This window comes from Ipomoea triloba, chromosome 9, assembly GCF_003576645.1.
Source record: "Ipomoea triloba cultivar NCNSP0323 chromosome 9, ASM357664v1".
NCBI lineage: Eukaryota > Viridiplantae > Streptophyta > Magnoliopsida > Solanales > Convolvulaceae > Ipomoea > Ipomoea triloba.
Genome location: NC_044924.1, coordinates 29,306,337 through 29,325,699, shown reverse-complemented (window position 1 = coordinate 29,325,699; position 19,363 = coordinate 29,306,337). Strand labels below are relative to the sequence as shown.

General features: G+C 35.7%; 2 protein-coding genes across 4 annotated transcripts; both read left to right on the top strand.

The window, feature by feature from the left end:
* The first annotated feature begins 1,970 nt into the window (after window positions 1–1,970).
* On the top strand, window positions 1,971–6,250 carry LOC116029887. The gene is made up of 6 exons (XM_031271932.1): window positions 1,971–2,448; window positions 2,548–3,001; window positions 3,110–3,266; window positions 3,369–3,765; window positions 3,869–5,270; window positions 6,010–6,250. The coding sequence occupies exons 1-6, from the start codon at window positions 1,971–1,973 to the stop codon at window positions 6,248–6,250; spliced, it is 3,129 nt and encodes a 1,042-aa protein (XP_031127792.1).
* A 4,138-nt stretch (window positions 6,251–10,388) lies between these two features.
* On the top strand, window positions 10,389–15,951 carry LOC116030755. 3 transcript variants are annotated; one of them, XM_031273081.1, is made up of 3 exons: window positions 10,389–10,538; window positions 13,753–14,221; window positions 14,714–15,951. In XM_031273081.1, the coding sequence occupies exon 3, from the start codon at window positions 14,869–14,871 to the stop codon at window positions 15,517–15,519; it is 651 nt and encodes a 216-aa protein (XP_031128941.1). In that variant the 5' UTR covers window positions 10,389–10,538; window positions 13,753–14,221; window positions 14,714–14,868; the 3' UTR covers window positions 15,520–15,951. The 3 variants fall into 3 exon arrangements, with proteins under 3 accessions (XP_031128941.1, XP_031128940.1, XP_031128942.1); XM_031273080.1 differs by lacking the exon at window positions 13,753–14,221; XM_031273082.1 differs by lacking the exon at window positions 13,753–14,221 and having other exon boundaries at window positions 14,636–15,951.
* The last annotated feature ends 3,412 nt before the right edge of the window (window positions 15,952–19,363 follow it).

The following is a 19,363-nucleotide window of genomic DNA, read 5'->3' as shown; positions in this document are numbered from 1 at the left end:
CCATTTACACTATACAATACAGTCATTACATTTTTGCAACACCAAATTAAATGAAAGATTATGCCATAGCTTTAATGTTTATTAATTCAAGTTAATTAATATTGTGCAACTTGATATTTTTATTTTAGGTGGTAACTTAATCAAATCGAGCATTAGCTCAAACAATAAATCTGAGCATATCTTAAGGGGTAACAAAGGTATAGATTTGCTTTTTTGCTTTCTTAATAGAATTACTTTACTGAGATTGGTAAATAAATTAACTAAGTCTTTACCAAGTACTCATTTTAATTTTAAATGCAGATACACAGTGGCGGTTCAACATGCATGGCACTCTTCCATTGTCTGATGTCACTAATGGTTAGTTTTCTAGCTATACATATCCGTCCATATTAATGCCTAAGTTAGCCGTATTTTATTGTAAGATGGTGCACATTGTAATGTGCAGTTCATCAAACGTTAGGTGAATGCTTCAATTCGGTGAACATGACAAGAAGCAACCCAACACCGGTCCGATAGTATTCAACGCATAACAATGATAGATTTACAACCCCCAGTCAAATAAAGCTTAGTTCTCTATCATAAGGTTTAGGTATTGTTAACTGATTACTATAAATTAAATATTGTTTTTTCCCAAACTAATACGTTTGACCATATATAACATATTTGTTTACATAGCCCATTGCCGTACAGGTTTGCCGGCCAGTCAGGTGTGTTTCGGATCAAGTATTCCAGTTGAAAGCAATAGATCCACTCTTAAAAGTCATGCGCATGAAGTCAACCGGTGTTTAGAAGTTGAGTTTGCAGAGGCTGCTCAGATCAAGGATCAAGGGTCACCCAGCGAGGATGGTAATACGCATAACCTGTCTTACTGCCGTTTATCCTTTTTTTTTTCTCAAGAACACATAATAGGAAAAGGTATACAGTGCAGTGTTTATTAAGTTGCCTTCTCTCATTAATGCAGTTCAGTACAGTGATATTGGTGACCCAAGCAATATTTGCGATCATTGCAATGCTATTTTTTGGTATGAGGAACGAATTAATAAGAATGTCCGCAATGGTAGTGTCAAATACCCAGGATGTTGTGCTCATGGCAAAATCAAGTTACCAAAAATGATAAAACCTCCGAGCCGTATTTTGGATTTATTTTTTTGTCATGGAGAGAAGAGAAATGTATTTTTACACAACATTCGTAGGTACAATAGTATGTTCTCTTTTACATCATTAGGAGCAAAGATTGACAAATCTATAAACAATGGTTCTTGTCCGCCAATGTTTAGGATTAGTGGTCAGAATTTTCATCTAATGGGAGGCCTAAGACCTCAAGATGGTAGCAGCCCAAAATTTGCCCAACTGTACATACATGACACAGAGAATGAAATTCAAAATCGCATCAATGCATTCGGATAATCACTTCTATTATATTATTTCTTATTTACAAATTATTATATATATTATCTTAATAACCAGTACGAACTACAGCTTGAGAACAAATAACTATTTCTGTTGTATTTTTGTGTAACAGGGGTAACAATGATGACGGCAAACTACAGGAAGATATAGTGGAAGATATTAAGCAAGATTTGGATGAGCATAATGTGTTAGTTAAAACATTCCGTTTTGCAAAATCCAAAATGGAGAATAATCCAAGTGTAGAGTATAAGATAAGGTTGATTGGCAAGCGAAACGGTGATGCACGGACTTACAACTTACCAACTGCATCAGAGGTTGCTGCTTTAATTGTAGGAGATTTATCCCCTACGTCAGGTAACCGAGATATTTTGGTGGAGACTAATGCAGGATCCCTAAAGAGGATAAATGAGCTTAACCCAGCTTATTTGCCGTTGCAATATCCGTTACTGTTTCCCTATGGAGAAGACGGTTATAGGGAAGATATTTAATTCAACATCTCGAGGAAGAAGGAAAGTGGAGGTAGAGTCCGTGTTTCACAACGTGAGTTCTTCGCATATAGGATGCATGATAGGTTTAATGAAGTGTCAACAATACTATATGCCAAGAGACTTTTCCAACAAATTTTGGTCGATGCATACACCATGGTTGAATCCAGCAGGTTGTTGTTTATTAGGAACAATCAAAAGGCTTTAAGGTGTGAAGCCTACAAAGGACTATCCGATGCATTGACTAGAGGTGAAGTGGATACAACCCGTCAAGGTAAACGAATCATCTTACCATCAAGCTTCACAGGCGGGGCTAGGTACATGATTCAGAATTACCAGGATGCGATGGCGATATGTAGACACAAGGGATATCCAAATTTGTTTATAACGTTTACCTGTAATCCAAAGTGGCCAGAAATACAAAGGTACTTGAAAAAATGTCAGCTGAAGGCTGAAGACATACCTGATATTGTATGTAGGGTCTTCAAAATGAAGCTTGATTGTTTGGTTAAAGAGATAAGGGCAGGTCATCTCTTTGGTGTTGTCACAGCAGGTATATTTATTTCTTACCAAATACTAATCAATTATTTTGCACTATTTTAACTAGAAATTGCAAAAGAAAGATTTCATACTTTGTGGTATATCTTTGCAGTTGTCTATACTATTGAATTCCAAAAGCGTGGGTTACCACATGCCCACATTTTAATCTTCCTTGAAATAGTACAAAGCTTATCCACAGCCGCATGCATGGACAATTTCATTTCTGCTGAAATTCCAGACAAAGAGGAAGATTATGAGTACTACAAAGCTGTAGAAGAATTTATGATTCACGGACCATGTGGACTACACAAGACTACCTCTCCATGCATGGTGAACAACAAGTGTTCTAAACACTTTCCGAAGAAATTTGTTGAGGTTTCTTCTTGGGATGCTGAAGGATACCCAATATACAAGCGTCCTGATAATGGTAGATTTGTGCAAAAGAATGAGGTCCAATTAGATAGTCGATACGTGGTTCCACATAATAGATACCTACTTCTCAAATACAAAGCACACATCAATGTTAAATGGTGTAACCAGTCGAGGTCAATCAAGTACCTCTTCAAGTATGTCAACAAAGGAAATGACAGGGTGACTGCTGAGTTCTACAAGAGTACTAACGAGGATGGTTAAGATGAGGTTGTTGATGAAATAAGCATGTTTTATTATTGCAGATATGTATCTGCATGCGAAGCTGCATGGAGGCTCCTTAGCTACGACGTCCAATTCAGGCAACCTCCCGTAGAACGACTTAGCTTTCACTTGCAAGATTGTCAATCTATTATATTTGAGGACGATGACAAGATAGAAGATGTTCTCAACAGACCCACGGTAAATCAAAGCATGTTCACTGCATAGTTCGATGCAAACAAGACTTTTGATGCTGCTAAACAATTGGCTTATATTGACATGCCTACCAAGTTTGTTTGGAAGAAGGATATCAGACAGTGGCATCCACGGAAAAGGGGATTCGCAATTGGTCGCATCTTTTATGTCCCTCCGGGAAGTGGTGAAATATATTATTTGAGATGTCTGTTGAATGTAGTTCGGGGTCCTACAAATTTTGAAGACATCAAGACCTTTCAAGGTGTCACATATCCGACTTTTCGAGATGCATGCTATGCAAGGGGTTTGTTAGACGATGATAAAGAATACATCGATGCAATCAATGAAGCAAGCGAGTGGTCTACTGCAAAGGCAATGAGAAGACTTTTTGTAATTTTATTAACGTCCAACTTGGTGAGTAGACCTGAAAATGTTTGGAATGCAGTATGGCATCACCTTTCAGAAGACATGCAATACAACAGACGAACAGCCTTGCAGGATAAAGGTATTTTACTGAGTTTGGATTTGTTTGATCTAAATTAGTAAACCCAACAATTGTATTCATCTGTTGTATTTTTTACGATGACTTTTTTTTCCTTTCTTTGTAGATATTTGTTTATCGGAGGAGGAAAAAAAGAATTTAGTATTGATTGAAATTGAGCGACTGTTACAGTTATACAATAAGTCTTTGAAAGATTATCCTCAAATGCCAATTCCAAACTTTGACGATTCATGGTTAGTTCATAATCGTTTGGTTTTTGAAGAGATGGCTTACGACCGTGCTGCACTAGGTAAGGAGACCGAACAAATGGAGGAGCAGCTAACTGATGAACAAAGAGTGGTTTATGATACTGTTATCAATGATGTAAGCCAAAACATGGGTGGTCTGTATTTCGTTTATGGCTATGGAGGTACAGGAAAAACATTTGTTTGGAATGCAATATCATGCAAGATCCGATCCATTAGAGATATTGTAATAAATGTTGCGTCAAGTGGCATCGCATCACTGTTACTACCTGGAGGAAGAACAACACATTCTAGGTTTGCAATACCAATTGTGTTAACAGAGGACTCCACATGCAACATCATTCCTGGCAGCCAACTTGCAGAACTCATGACTATGGCTAAACTTATTATATGGGATGAAGCACCAATGATGCACAAACACTGTTTTGAAGCTCTAGACAGAACTATGCGCGATCTAATGAGATCAAAAGATCCTCACAGTGAGGGGAAAACCTTTGGAGGAAAAACAGTTGTATTTGGAGGTGACTTTAGACAAATACTGCCAGTCATTCCTAAAGGATCTAGACAAGATATTGTCCAAGCAACAATAAATGCTTCTTATCTTTGGGCAACATGTAAAGTACTTAGGCTGACCAAAAATTTGCGACTAAATACCATGCAACCTGGGGTTAATATGCAACAAGTTCAAGAATTTGCAACATGGTTAGCTGATATTGGTGATGGCAAAGTCGGAGGACCCAACGATGGTTATGCAAATGTGCAAATCCCTTCTGAGATGTTATTGCCATCATCTAGTGACAATATATCAACAATTGTTGATACCATATTTCCATTGTTCAAGGAAAGGGGATGCGATGAAGAGTACATGAAAAGCCGTGCCATACTAGCTCCAACACTTGATGTCGTCAACGCCATCAATGAATATATGAGTGACTTACATATTGCTGAGAGTAAGACTTACCTCAGTTGTGACACGGTATGTAAATCAGACTCAAGTAATGGTGTACTTTCTGATATGCATACTCCTGAATTTCTAAATGGTCTGAAAGCCTCTGGCATACCAAATCATGCATTAACGTTAAAGGTTGGATCACCAATAATGCTCTTGAGGAACATAGATCACGCACTTGGACTTTGCAATGGAACAAGACTAGTGATTACAAGGTTATCTAATCACGTTGTTGAAGCAAAGATTGTAACTGGGAACAATGCTGGTGAGATTGTTTTGATACCAAGAATGTCAATGACACCAACTGATATAAGGTTTCCATTTAAATTCCAAAAAAAAAGACAATTCCCGGTAATGTTGTCCTATGCAATGACTATAAACAAAAGTCAAGGTCAAACTTTGTCACATGTAGGTTTACTTTTAAGGAAGCCAGTGTTTGTCCACGGTCAACTTTACGTTGCTGCTTCAAGGATTAGTAACCCAAAAGGTTTGAAAATCTTGATAGCCAATGAAGGGGCAGATAGTAGTAATCACACTACCAATGTTGTATACCATGAAGTGTTTAATAATTTGTAACTTCTCTTTATGCAATACACATTTTTTACTCCATTCTGGTAATATAGTCAAATATCTTTGATTAATGAATAGAATTACTTTATGTCGTGCATCGCACGGGTAAACTACTAGTGTAGTTGAAAAAGTCCGAGTGGCGCAATGGCGGGGTTTTTCCATTTTTAGTTTAGGTTGGTACTCTTATTTAGTTGTAGATTTTTTTTTTTTGAAACCCTTATTTAGTTGTAGATAATTCCATTAATATTTAAAATAAATTAATCAAATTTATAAAATACTTTAATGGATAATCAAATCAAAAAAACTGAGCGAAACTGAGTAGATTTTGGGCTCTGGTTGTACATTTCACATGTGTCCTCACAAAGATTGATTCGTCTCTCTAGAACCAGTTAATGGAGGAGTTGTCTTGATGGGTAATGATACCCAATGCAAAGTTAGTGGAATTGGAAGTGTGCATATTAAAACTCATGATAACGTTATCAGGACACTTACAAATGTTCGGTATATTCCTGATTTGAAACGCAATCTGATATCCTTGGGTACCTTGAAATCTCTGAGGTGCAAGTACATAGCTGAAGGTGGAGTTCTGAATGTTATAAAAGGCTCTCTTGTTCTCATGAAAACTTCTCGTTCTGAAAGCTTGTACGTGTTGCACGGCAGTACTATGACAGGTTCAGTTGCAGTATCATCATCAATGTCTGATGCTGATCTCACTCAACTATGACATATGCATCTGGGGCATATGAGTGAGAAAGGCACGCATATCCTGAACAAGAAAGACCTCTTATGTGGTTCAGGTACAGGTAAATTACAATTTTGTGAGCATTGTGCTTTTGGAAAAAAAATTAAGTTGTTTCAAAAAAAATCCTTCGTTAAATTGGAAAAATAAAAAACAACGCTAAAAACACAATTTTATTTTTCTTGATTTCCATTTATCCAGAAAAATGAAATTTTTTTCCAAGAACCAAACACTTTTAACTCTCATGGTAAATCATAAATAATTTTCGAGAAATGAATATATCGAAACGATTCATCATATACTTAAAAAACGAAACAAGCATGCAAATAACTTCTAAAAACATAATAAGTGTAAATGAATGTTATACCCTTTCTTTATGTCCATTTTTTCCGTTAAGTTTTTTGTACATTATGCTATAAAAGTTATACTTTACAATATATTAGACAAACATACCCCTACCGTTATAATTTTCGTTATCTTTTCCACTATTGTTACCATGCACATGCATCCACTATATATTTTCTTATTTTCTTCAATAATAATAATATATACACATTATATATTGGAGTTATATATTAGTTACTTCTTAAAATATAAATATAAAATTTATGAAAATATTTTGCATTATTATTATTATTTACAATAATTCAAATATCTAAAATTTAAATTATATTAATATTGGGCACCTATTTTTTGCGCATCGTGCATAAGAAAAACTAGTTATAAATATAGAATAGAAAGTTAAGAAGAATAAGTTAATTTTTCTGAAGGGAAAATGTCATCTTTTTTTTCTCTAAATAATATGAATTAGTTGGCTCATTCCCTAGTTAGGAGCACAGACTCTTAGTCTGTTCATCTTTATTGGGAGTCCTCCCCACTAGACTATTTGTTGCAGTTTTTGAGTTAATTCAATGAATTTTCCCTTTAAAAAATGTTTATAGTGCTTTTTCCCTTCTAAATTATTCATGTATCAATATTATCCTCTAAATTATTTTAAAACTGACGATTCTCCCCCTTTCTATTAAATGAGCATTTTTAACCTTAAAAATACGGACAAAATAAGTATTTGATTTGTTTTTTCTCCTCCAACAAATTATTGCTAATATGTGTGAATGAGAATAAATGTAAAAAAGAGCATACACATTTACAAATATTATAATTATAGTTTTAAACTAATGTTAGTAATAATTATAATATTTGCAAATTGTGTATGCTCTTTTTTGTAGTTATTCACATTTACACATATAAATAATAATTTGGTGGAGAAGAAATTAAAATAAATCAAATACTTATTTTACCTTTATTTTTAAGGATACAATGTCTATTTTTACAGAAAGGGGGAAATCATCAGTTTTAAAATAATTGAAGGGACTAATGTTGATTATGAATAATTCATGGTAGAAAAAATATTATAATAAGCATATAATTCAGGAAAAATATCATTTTTCATTTCTATAAATCTTCGAAGAATATGCATAAGTTGCTCCTAAATCACCATCTAGATGTGGCTTTTTTTTTTTTTGACAACCAAAAAAAACTGCTTGATATTAACTAGAACTAGGGTTTAGTGACACCCAGTTGCACTCTTATATGGAAAACAAAGCTACACAAGCTGGAGAGACTTTTTTTTTTAGTACTATTGAATATTCCTCTACTGAGACTCAAACCCACCCCCTTTCATGTAGGGTGTAACCGGGTGCCACTAGACCACAAGGTCTTTGACACAAACTGGAGAGACTTGATCCCAAACATTCGAGCCACAAGCCAGCCGTTCAAGCTAGAGTATGGGCAAATGTGGCTCTTAATTGTTTGATAATGTTGTTATTTTCCAGCTTTACTCCATATTATTTACTGCAAAGATAATATAGGAGTAGGAGTATAAAAGACAATATCGGAAATAGGGATGGGTTTGAGAAGTACTAAATATTTAAGCTTTGTAGATAAAAATGTAAACAACGGGGTGGTGGCGCAGTTGGCTAGCGCGTAGGTCTCATAGCTTTGAGTGATCCTGAGGTCGAGAGTTCGAGCCTCTCTCACCCCAAACTTTTTTGCCCAAGACAGGCTGAGTCCGTGCGTGTTAGAGTTTTGTTCAAACTGATTTTGCATACACGAGGGTATATTATGGGTAATGAAAATTTGAACACAGGTGATGAGCATATCAGTATTGATTATACATTTTTATATGCAATGAGATAATCACATTTTTGTCTCTTTTTTTTTTTTTTTAAGTATTACTAACTCTGTGACAATGCAGTATCTGTTCATAACTGCTTTCTCAACTTACTGAAACACAAAGAGTTAATATTCCCTTCACTGACATTCGAACCCACCCCTTTTATATGGGAGTGCAAACAGGTGCCACTAGATCATAAGGTCTTGTCTTTTAATTGTATTATGTATGTTATGAATACTTTGCACCTAGTGGCCATTATCCCACTATCCCTTTATTTAGTGGCTTAGGTACAGATATTATCGGATGTATATGGCCCTATTTGATAAAATAGTTAGTTTATTAGTTAATTTTGGCTTATTTGACCACTATTAGTTGTTTGATTTGACTAAAAATTAATATAAGTGTTTGGTTAATCAATTTTTTATAACTCCAAAATGTTAAAATTCAAAAAGCTCTATCAACTAACAGCCATTTATCAAACACAACATATATATCTACATTTATCAATGAAAAGTAGTTCTAAGTTCAGGTGTTCAATTCTATCTTCTTCTCTTGTCTCTCCCTTCTTTTCTGTATTATTATGAGTATACAATGTAATTTTTCAACAATTTAGTCATTTATTTTCAATTTTAGATTTAGACAATATAAACCATCAATTATTATTATTATTATTATTATTATTATTATTATTATTTGTGGATATGCCCCGTCAACGGCGGGTGAAACAAGATTACCAAACTCTAACGGAAGTGGCCCCAACGACATCAGCTGCCGGAATCATTTCAATGCTAGCAGGAGGTGAGTCTAAAACGGAGATTCCCCACTCTCCAGTTGCCCAAGATTCTCGAGATGGTCCGCACATTTGTTTCCTTCTCTCAGGATGTGCTGGAAAGATAACTCATCGAAGAAGCTCATCAAGAAAATGCAATCCTTAATAAGAGTCGAACTATAAGAGTCAGTAGTACTCAAAAAAAAAAAAAAAAGAGTCGAACTGAACCCTTGATCTTCGACCTCACCATTTAGCAAGGATACAACGGACTCCGAGTCCATCTCCATGATCAATCTCTTAAACCCTTAGTCTTTGCCAACCGTATACCCTCCATTAGGCCCCACAGCTCTGCGGCAAAGCTATTAGTTAACCCTATTTTTGTTATGAACCCAAACAACCACTCCCCTTGGTGATCACGAGCTAATCCTCCTGCACTAGCAAAACCAATACTCCTTTTGAAGGCACCATCAGTATTAATTTTTATCTAACCTTCTTCCGGGCGAGACCAGAAGATCCATCGCAATCTCCCTAATGACTTCAGATGCTTTTTCGTAGCCAATAAGAAATGTCTCTTTTGTAGACAACCTTGAATGGCGCACGACTTCCTCAGGAGATGTCGAAGAGTGTTTAAAAATCCTCTTGTTCCTGGCCTTCTACAACTCCCAACACGTATAGCTGAAGGTTAAACTCCACGAAACACCATTCATAGTTATACCCGAGGAGCAGTTACTCTTTACCCGCGGAGTGAAGGACGTAGTCTGGTTGTAGTTGAAAGAATATGACTAAATGTGGCAATGCCACAATAGTCGATGACTAAAAGTAAAAATTACTCAAAGTCATGGATGCAATATGACAAAATTAAAAGAATATGATTAAATGTGACAATGCCACAATAGTTGAGGACTAAAAGTGAAAATTATTCAAAGTTGAGGTAATATAGCAAAATTAGAAAATAAGACTAAAAATATAATTTTCTTATTCTTATTTTATTTTTTACCTATTCCATTTGGTATGAAATACTATTCTTATTCCATTAAAATTTACCAAACATATTCCATTTCGTATGAATACTATTCTTATTCCATTAAAATTTACCAAACATGAAAAGGGTTAGAAAGTTGGTATTCCTAATTATTATTATATAACTAAAATTTTGTCTCTTTCACATCCGCCGGTTTTGCTCGATACCATTTTGACTCTATCGAAACTGCAAAAAATCCCAACTTTTTCTCTGTCGATAGTTCACCGTTTTCCCAGTTCAATCTGTCTTCTCCCAGATCTCGTCTCTGTACCAAGAAAACAACTTCCTCTCCGGCAATATCTCCGTCCAGGTACTGGGTCAATATCAATTGTCCATTTCAATATTCATGCTTCCTTATTTCTTCATTTATTCATTCTGATTATCTTTCTCGATATTTTGTTTTCTGGGTTTCCATTTTTGCATTGGATTGTTTATCTATTTTTTATTCTAAACAGGAAAGGGGACTAAGAAGGAAACGAGGGTTTTAGGTTTTTAGATACCCTTCATGTGATTACAACCCAATTAGTGTTTAATTTGCGTATTTATTGCCCAAAAATTATTTTCTAACATTGGTGATAGATTTTCTCTTTTCGATTTCTGTTTCGTGCTCTTGCTTTTATATACAGAAAATGATTTAATTTGTTGGCAACTAGATGAATCAGCGCTAAGGAGAAGTTAATTTACTAGAAACAGGACTTAATTGTTAAGTGGTTTTGTATTTTTCTCCAGAGCACATTAGAAGTAAAGAGAAAAAGAAACTAATAAATGTTAAAGTCTAAGTATACTTCATTAATTGCTATTATGAGTTACGATGATTTTGTCCTTTGAGGCATGGTTGCATATATGAGACAAATTATACACACAATCCATTGAACCATAACTCCATAAGAGGGGGAAGGAGGGTTAATGGAACAATCGCCGATGTTTTTGTTTAAAAGGGAATATGTATCGTTGTATGTGCATAACGTCTTTAAATCTTAAGAGGAAGGGAACTCCTTATAAAGTTTTTATCACATAGAATAAGGTCCTTAATCCTTAGGTCGATTCCTTTTTGGAATTCAATATTTCATTTAGCTGACTTCCATCTTCTATAACTATGTTGTCCATAATATTGCTGTGATCGAAAATTGAATTGGAAAATGTTTGGATTTTAAAGCCATTTTGCTTTAGTATCTTATTAAGTTTCATTAATCTTGAATCTGCAACTAAAGAAGATTGTACTGGCAACAAGGGTTCTGATTGTAGGATCTGAGAGAGATTTAGAAGTGTGCAACTTCATCTTTGCAAAGATCTATAGAAAAAATGCTGCAAACTATGGTTTGATCAAGAGATCGGGATAAAACTATTAAGCATTTAAGCTTCAGTCAAAGACTTGATTTTGTCTTCAAATGCCTTTAGCATTTCTGTGCACAACAACAACCATACAAAAGATTGAACTTTCATCATTGAGTGGTTGATAGATCTACTTCCTTGTCCGGGATTTCTGTGAACTCTGAACTCTCCTGTGTACTAGAAACAAGATACATTGAATTTTTCTGAAAGAATTGGCCACACACTCACTAATAGATTGCTTTCTAGTTTTGATAGCATATATAGTGATTAATATTGTGCATTATTTTTTTTAGTGGGGTTTATTTTTTGGTGAGATGGAAAACCTAGAGGGAAATAGAATTTCCAAACCTGCTGAGAATAAGCGTGGTGATTTTCTCTTCCCGTTAAAGAGGCAGAAGAGGGTTCCTAGAGTAGAGGCGGATTTAGAAATTCTGTCTATTGGGTTCTTGAATGTTGACTGGCTTTGCTTTGTTATCAAAATGGGCTGCGGTTGTTTTAATATTGTAATGGGTCTTTCTTGCGCAATAGTTATACCATGGACCTAGGTCCACCTTGCAAGGTAGACCCATCGCAATTTACATACTGAATGTTCACAATTCAAATTGTGAACATTCAGTATGCAAATTGTGAACATTATTTGTGAACCTTCAATATATAAATCGTGAACATTCAGTATGCAAATTGTGTATTTGGGACCCGGACCCACCTTGCAAGGTGGACCCGGGTCCACAGAATAATTTGCCTTTCTTGCGGACAAAGATCCTTTTTATTATAGAAAAGCTTAAATATACCTGCTGAACTTTAGAAAAAGAATCCTTTTATTGTAAAAAATGCATTATGGGTGTAACGCTTTTTTTAAGTGAAAAGCGATGAGGCACTATCTCGCCTTAAAGTGCAAAGTGAAGCGTCACTTTTGTTCAAAGAGTGACACGAAGTGGCAAACATAAAATTTAATGTTTTTAAAGGATATGTAAATGATTTGCACACACTTTTTAGCTAAAATTATAATAACACAAGCACATTTGTCTAGTCAAATGATCACAAAACGTCATTATTAGTTAATAATAAATACTAATACAATTAATGTAATCCTAATCAAGATCCTCATCTTGAGAAGTCAACCATATCATCATTATTCATTATAGGCTTCTCTATCATCTTCTTCATTTATAAGCTTGTACGTTTCAACTTTTTGTTGTCCTTTCCCCTTCACATATTCCTCTTAGCTTTCTCTTTTCATTTGGTAATATTTCTAAAAGAATATGGGGCCTCATCCACACCATAAAAGTTGAGTTGTTATACCATGGCCCTGGTCTTAAGTTGTGTATTTTTAGTATTGGAATTGTGAACTTCTAGAATATAAATTGTGTTTCTAAGTCAAAACACATAAATTGTGTATGATAACATTGTGTGTTCGTAGTATACAAATTGTGAAATTTTAAAAGGTAAATTGTGAACATTCACATTTTGTGTTCGTAGTATACAAATTGTGAATTTTTAAAAGGTAGTATGTTAATTGTGAACATTCAAAACCCGGATCCACCTTGCAAGGTGGACCCGGGTCCACAGAATAATTTGCGACAAAAGTTAGGAATGCTGCCCCCAAGTCAAATCATCTCCATCATTGAAGACTGACTCTTAGTATTCATTATCAAAATTGAGGAAATTAAAATTAACAATGTAACTTATAAACCTATCAACTCATACATCTTCAAACAAACTTTAGTTTGTTTTGCATCCTAAAGAACTTGTGGTGGGACTAAGAATCCTTATTGCAAAATCTCTCACATTTGGAGTTTGCTGACTAAAATTCGTCCACCACATCATGATTAAAAAAATTGATCATAAACAATTACCATTTATAAAAATATGTATTCAAAAGGCATAAAATAATAATAATAAACATTTTTGATCTTTAACTCCACATTGACTCCATAATGGATGTCCCCTGAAATTATGTGGCCAACACTCCCAAGTGCTTTTATCTATTCTTCTAGCTGTTTCCCCATATCCTTCCATTCAACTTTTGTAAATGAGTAAATCTGACCTCTAGATCCATGCCTGTACTAGACACCTGCAGCCATGTCCATGTAACATAGGTTCAAATAAGATGTTATGTAGTTGAGAGTGGAAAGGCTGTTCCCAGAATACTATCTTTTGATTCTCACTGAGAAATTGTGCCGTTGTGCCAGGGATTCTAAGTGGCTGAGGTGCATTTGGCTGGAAGACGGCTGTTTAGCAAAATATCTGGTTTTTCATCCCTCGAGCTCAGTGTTGTAAAACTCGGCCTAGGCGCTAGGTGCCCCTAGGCCAAGTCAATTATGGACTTAATCGGCATTTACTTACTTGCCTGCCGATTAGTCGGATAAAAGCCTACTTGGGCTTTAAATTTATTTTTATTTTTAGGGTTTCACTCAAAATGATCTAGTTTTGAGCAATAGGAAATGAATAGTAGACAGCCAAAAATCAAACGATTGAAAAATCTTTCAAGCTCGCAATGAAGGCTGCCGTTCTGCTGAGTTGCCAACCATTGCAAGCTCGCAACGACAAGCAACCCATTGCCCACTCTGTTCACAACTGCCGTCCGCCATCACCTGGGAGATCGGACTCGTGGCTTGCCTTTGCTGCTCACCATCATCGGACTGGGGTTGCTGGATTGAGGTAGTGAGGCTTTCCCTCTTCAACTTCTTCAACAAACTGAGAATCTGAGACCAGCACTGGCTTTTGCGCGTTTTGTGCTTTGAACAATTGACCTTTGGTTTGCTTCTTTGACTGGGCATTTTAAAATAAAGCAAAAAATATAATATATATTTATATTACCTATGTACCTAGGCGCTAGGTGCTAGGCACCCATCTAACGCCCAATGGGTGCCTAGCACCTTCTACAACTTTAGGCATTTTAGCATTCTCAGCTGCTGAATGCCTTTGAGAAATCTGTAAGAGGATGATGACAAGTCTTTGCTTGTCGGCCCTGTTGATTTCATAAAATTCCATATTCTTTTCTGTTGTTCTATGATTATATTTTGCTATGCTCTTAACTATGCTTCTCTCTTCTAAAACTTGCCAAATACACAGGCTGCATTTATATTCATTGAGATATAGACTTCACCATCCCTTATGAAATGTTTCTAAAGACTGTTCTTTTCTCTGAAGATATGGATGATACAGTACCCGTTTATTGTTCCATTCCCATGCTCAGCACATAGTGAAGACATCAAACTGGGCATCTTGGGATTGCAGAATTTCGAGATCTATTGTGTAAGGGTTCTCTGAGTAGTGAAAAAGATCTGAACTTTAGTACCACTACAATGGATGGATTTCTGGAGAAGCCTTTAGATAATAAGGAGCAGTCGTTGAGCCATGACGAGCTTATGATCCGTCGTCTTAAAAACCGAGAACGGCAGCGCAGGTATAGAGCTCGGAAACGTCTCCAAGCTGATATGAATAAGGCACCTAACAGTGGTTCAAACCAATATACTCCACAACATGCAGAAGTACCAGTGAAGGTCGCTCCCGAGGAGTATGCAACGCCACTAAACATTAAAAGGGTTCCCGACTTTCCTGAAAACCAATGTTCGCCAGTCCTCCTTGAAGTGCCAGTGACAGTCACACAGCATTATGAAATGCCTTTGAATGCCATTGCTCAGGAATGCTCGAGACCAGTAAACGATACTTGCCAGGTGCCTGTGACCCGCGTCTACTGCTCACGAGATTGGAAAAGAGATGCCAGAAAGGCCCGTGCACTAAAGCAGCAAGAAGTTCGCCCCGAGGCCACCCCTATGCCAGAATCAACGTCATCCAATGGAAGCCAAACTTCTCTACCGCAAGGCAACGAAGCAGACATGGTACGAAACGACAGAATCCCCCTTGATGTCTCTGCACAGGTTAACAATGAAACACCAAGGTTCACGTCAAGCCGGAGACATTGGAAAGCAGAGGCTAGAAATAAGAAAAGCTGAAATGGTTCTCGTGAGTTGCTTTCTGGACGGTTGACATATTTGCAGAATATCATTTCCTTCTGCAAATATGGAAAAACAAATTTAGGTGTATTGACATTTTGAGCACTTTTGACTTACCCCTCCTCCATCTTAGGAGGGGAGGGTCTATATATTGGCTGTTGTAGCCTTTTTCAACTCTCCTAGATATGAATGCATATTAATGCAAATATCAAAAGATTTGGATCCTCTCAACTGGGACTGCAAGATCTGTAGAAGTGCCTTAGGAAAATGGTATTTCTCATTCTGTAACTTAAGATAAAATCTTGCATTTCCTGTTACAATCTCTTTCAAGGGTGTGAGAGATATTGGTTGTATGTACTTTCCCTATTTGTTAGCTTAGGTGATCCATCTTAGACCTTAATTAGAAGCAATGGATCTCATTATGTTTGACAACTCTCTCTCTCTCTCTCTCTTTTTTTTTTTTTCATTGTAGAGTATTTTGATATCTTATTTATGAAAGTTGGATATTATTGAGCTTATTTTTTGAAGTAGGGTGCTTTATGCCTCTACATGGCTTTTTCACATACCATTTTTTGTTATTGCTATAGTGTTATGCAATGTTACTTTATTATTATTTTGTCCTACACTATATTAAGTGTACAAATTTCGATTAGAATTGAATTAACTAATCAAATCGATAAAGTCGATAAAGTTCAGTGTTACTTTATTATTATTTTGTCCTACACTATATTAAGTGTACAAATTTTGATTACAATTGAATTAACTAATCAAATCGATAAAGTTTAGTTAATTAGTTGATGATTAAACTTTTTCGATTTGAGTAATTATTTTATGGTAGAATTTTGGTTATCATTTAATTCGATTTTAAAATGTTGGTTAACCAAATTAATTCAAATTTAAGTTTGCTTAGTGATGGATTTAATTAACCGGGTAACCCGAATTAGTAAATCCGATTATGTTAAAAAGATCTGACAAGGTAGAAATAGACAAGAAATGCGCAATAAAGAGACAATGTGGTTGAATCATGGAGATAATTCTTATATTAAAGCCACTACAATGCTATTACAAGGAGAAATTGATGTAATAACAAGACAAGAGTGTTTTTCGGATAAGATGTATCTTAATGAGATATAGAGGAGTGTTTTTATGCCCTCTTTCGGCCCTAACCACCCCCGAAAAGGAGGTGGGTGGTTGCACCGACCTTGGACCGTGCCTGATGCCGAAAAGACCGCGTCAACTCGATGGAAGCCTCAACCAAGATGACCCCGCGGAGGGGTCGGGCAAGATGACACCACGGAGGGGTTGGCCAAGATGATCCCACGGAGGGGTCAGCCAAGATGACCCCGTAGAGGAGTTGGCCAAGACACGGCCAAATTTAGGCCAGTTGGGCTCGGCCAAGCCCGGGGTCGGCCGGGTTCGGTTTTCTGGTCATTCTCAATGCTTGAATCTGATTTCGTCGGTGTTGATCCGCCACGGGTCCATTTACGATTTATCGATCACTTAGTATATAGGAAATAAATAAATGATATAGGAAGAATCCATTTCACCAAATTTAAACGTCAAATCAGCGAAACATCTTCACCCTGTAGCCCTGCTGCCAATGACTTTCAAGATTTCAAGCCATGATAAATAGAATTTTAAGTGATGTATATTTGACCAAAAAAAAAAAAAAAAAAAAGAATAGAAGAGATTTATTTTTTCCTTCAACAAATAATTTTTTTATTTAATTTTAAAATATTTTGAACAAAGGTAATGATGTATTTGTAAAAGGAAAAAAGAAAAAGAAAAAGAAAAAAAAAACAGAACAAAAGCTTAAATTTATATTTAGTTTTTAACACGGCTAGAAAATGCGTCATTTCTAGCCAACATTTTCGTCCAAGACAATGAAATTTCATTTCAACATACATGGCTTGTTTGGTAAATGGTGGATCCGCCAAGACTTTGACAGATCTGCTAATTTTGTCAAAACGCCAAAATTTACATTTGATAAAATAGTGGTTTGGAGCAGTATTTTTGCTCTGAACCGCTGAAACCCAAACACTGCATATAGCAGCATTTGGCCTGGGGTGCGCGTTTTGGGAAAGGATAGTAAATCAGTAAATGCAAGAATAGAGTACAACAATTGTATGTTGGTGATGTCCATGTTCACTTGTATAAAAAGGGATTTGAATCGTATTATTAGATTTAGACGTCTCACGGTGAACCAATTTCCACGTTAAATGAACAAATTTTGGTGACACGCAACAAAAACAATCAATATGAAACAATGGTGTTTAGTGTAGATGGTTCTATTCCTACGACTAAACCTTGCCGAAGATTGAAAAGTTTAATTTGAAAAAAAAAATTAATATAGTTTATCTTATAATATTATATTGAGTATGTTGTGTATTTAATTTGTATATTGTTCTTGAATATATAGAAATAAAAGTTGGTAGAAGATTCAAGTCAGTGCACTCATAAATGCAAAAATATATGAAGGTGGAGCATATATATATATATATACACACACTTTAACTTTAATTTTGCGATTTTATGTACAGTTCGCTTTCCCTTATAATTTATCGTCAAATCATGTTTATGTCTATTATATTACCTAGATGATCTTATATAATTTGTGCTTAAAAATTGTGTTTACCAATTTATGCAAATTATTTAGGAGAAGAAGAAATTTATACAAATTAATGGAATAGGGAATATCAATAACGTAACTCTTATATTAATTTCAATTTTGGAGGAGCAAATACAAAATAAGTTCAATCAACACAAAGGGATGTTTCAAAAACCTAGCCAGCCAGGTTCTATCCCTCCCTATATATCCATCTAGGTTAACTACATGCATGATGTTCAATTCATGTATATATACACCATTGCATGCACCTCTAAAATCAAAATCTTCTACTTATAGTTCTTTGTCAGCTAAAATTACAAGACGGAATTTATCTCTTATGTTTCTGTAAATCTTTGACAGCTTTACTCGGATCCTCGAGAATCCAACCCTTCTTTATCCCGAAACACCTAACCAGCCTCGGTGTGCTCCAACAGCCGTGCCCCTCAGACGACGACCTAAACTTGCCTGATTTCCTCCCCTTCTCACCGGCAACCGGCCTCTGGCTTAGGTTGCCGGTATTTGTCCTCTCCATCCTCCCCAACCACAAGCTGAAACTTGGGGATCTACTCATGTTGGCTCTTGGGCTTAGCTTAGGGGTTGAGTCGGTTCTCGGGCTCGGGTCAGCCATGCAATTTAAGCTCATGTTTGTATGGGGATGGAGGAAGGGGAAAGAAGAAAGATATGGTGAGGGCTGTAGAATTATATGATTCTTTTGTGTCGTTCATACAGTAAAACAACAACGTTTGTTGTTTTACTGCTTGAATTGGGGAAGAGGAGAAAGAGAATGGGTATTTGTTAACAATGTTGGTGGGAGTGGTTGGTTCTCACACATTTCAATCCGATAACAATGTTATACGTACCAAATGTGTGTATTAACGTTACGTAACGGTAACCTCCACGTAGCACAAAACTAACTAATAATCATGTTTGCATTTTGCAAGGTTGGATAAGCTTTTTTTTTTTTATTATTTTTTTTATTTTTAATAATAAGGAAAGTTTAATACGCAATCACTACCTTATGTGTGCATTGGGTAAAACTAATTAATCATGTTCACAAGGTTGGCAAAACATTTTTTTTAATAATGAAGAAAATTATCGATCAATAGTGTGTGCTCGGTAAACCTTAGCTTGCTCTAATGTAATAGCAGGTAAATCACATATAAAAAGGTAAATTGCATGCATGACCTTGTACGATGAGTTCAATTGATAGGGTGTTGGCAAAAATTAAACTTGTGA

Coding starts and splice junctions, on each gene's coding strand:
- LOC116030755 (XM_031273080.1), top strand. CDS start 14,869: ATGGATGGATTTCTGGAGAAGCCTTTAGATAATAAGGAGCAGTCGTTG.
- LOC116029887 (XM_031271932.1), top strand. CDS start 1,971: ATGCATGATAGGTTTAATGAAGTGTCAACAATACTATATGCCAAGAGA. Junction 2,449..2,547: donor CTTTGGTGTTGTCACAGCAG/GTATATTTATTT, acceptor ATATCTTTGCAG/TTGTCTATACTATTGAATTC. Junction 3,267..3,368: donor ATGTTCTCAACAGACCCACG/GTAAATCAAAGC, acceptor TTTGTTTGGAAG/AAGGATATCAGACAGTGGCA.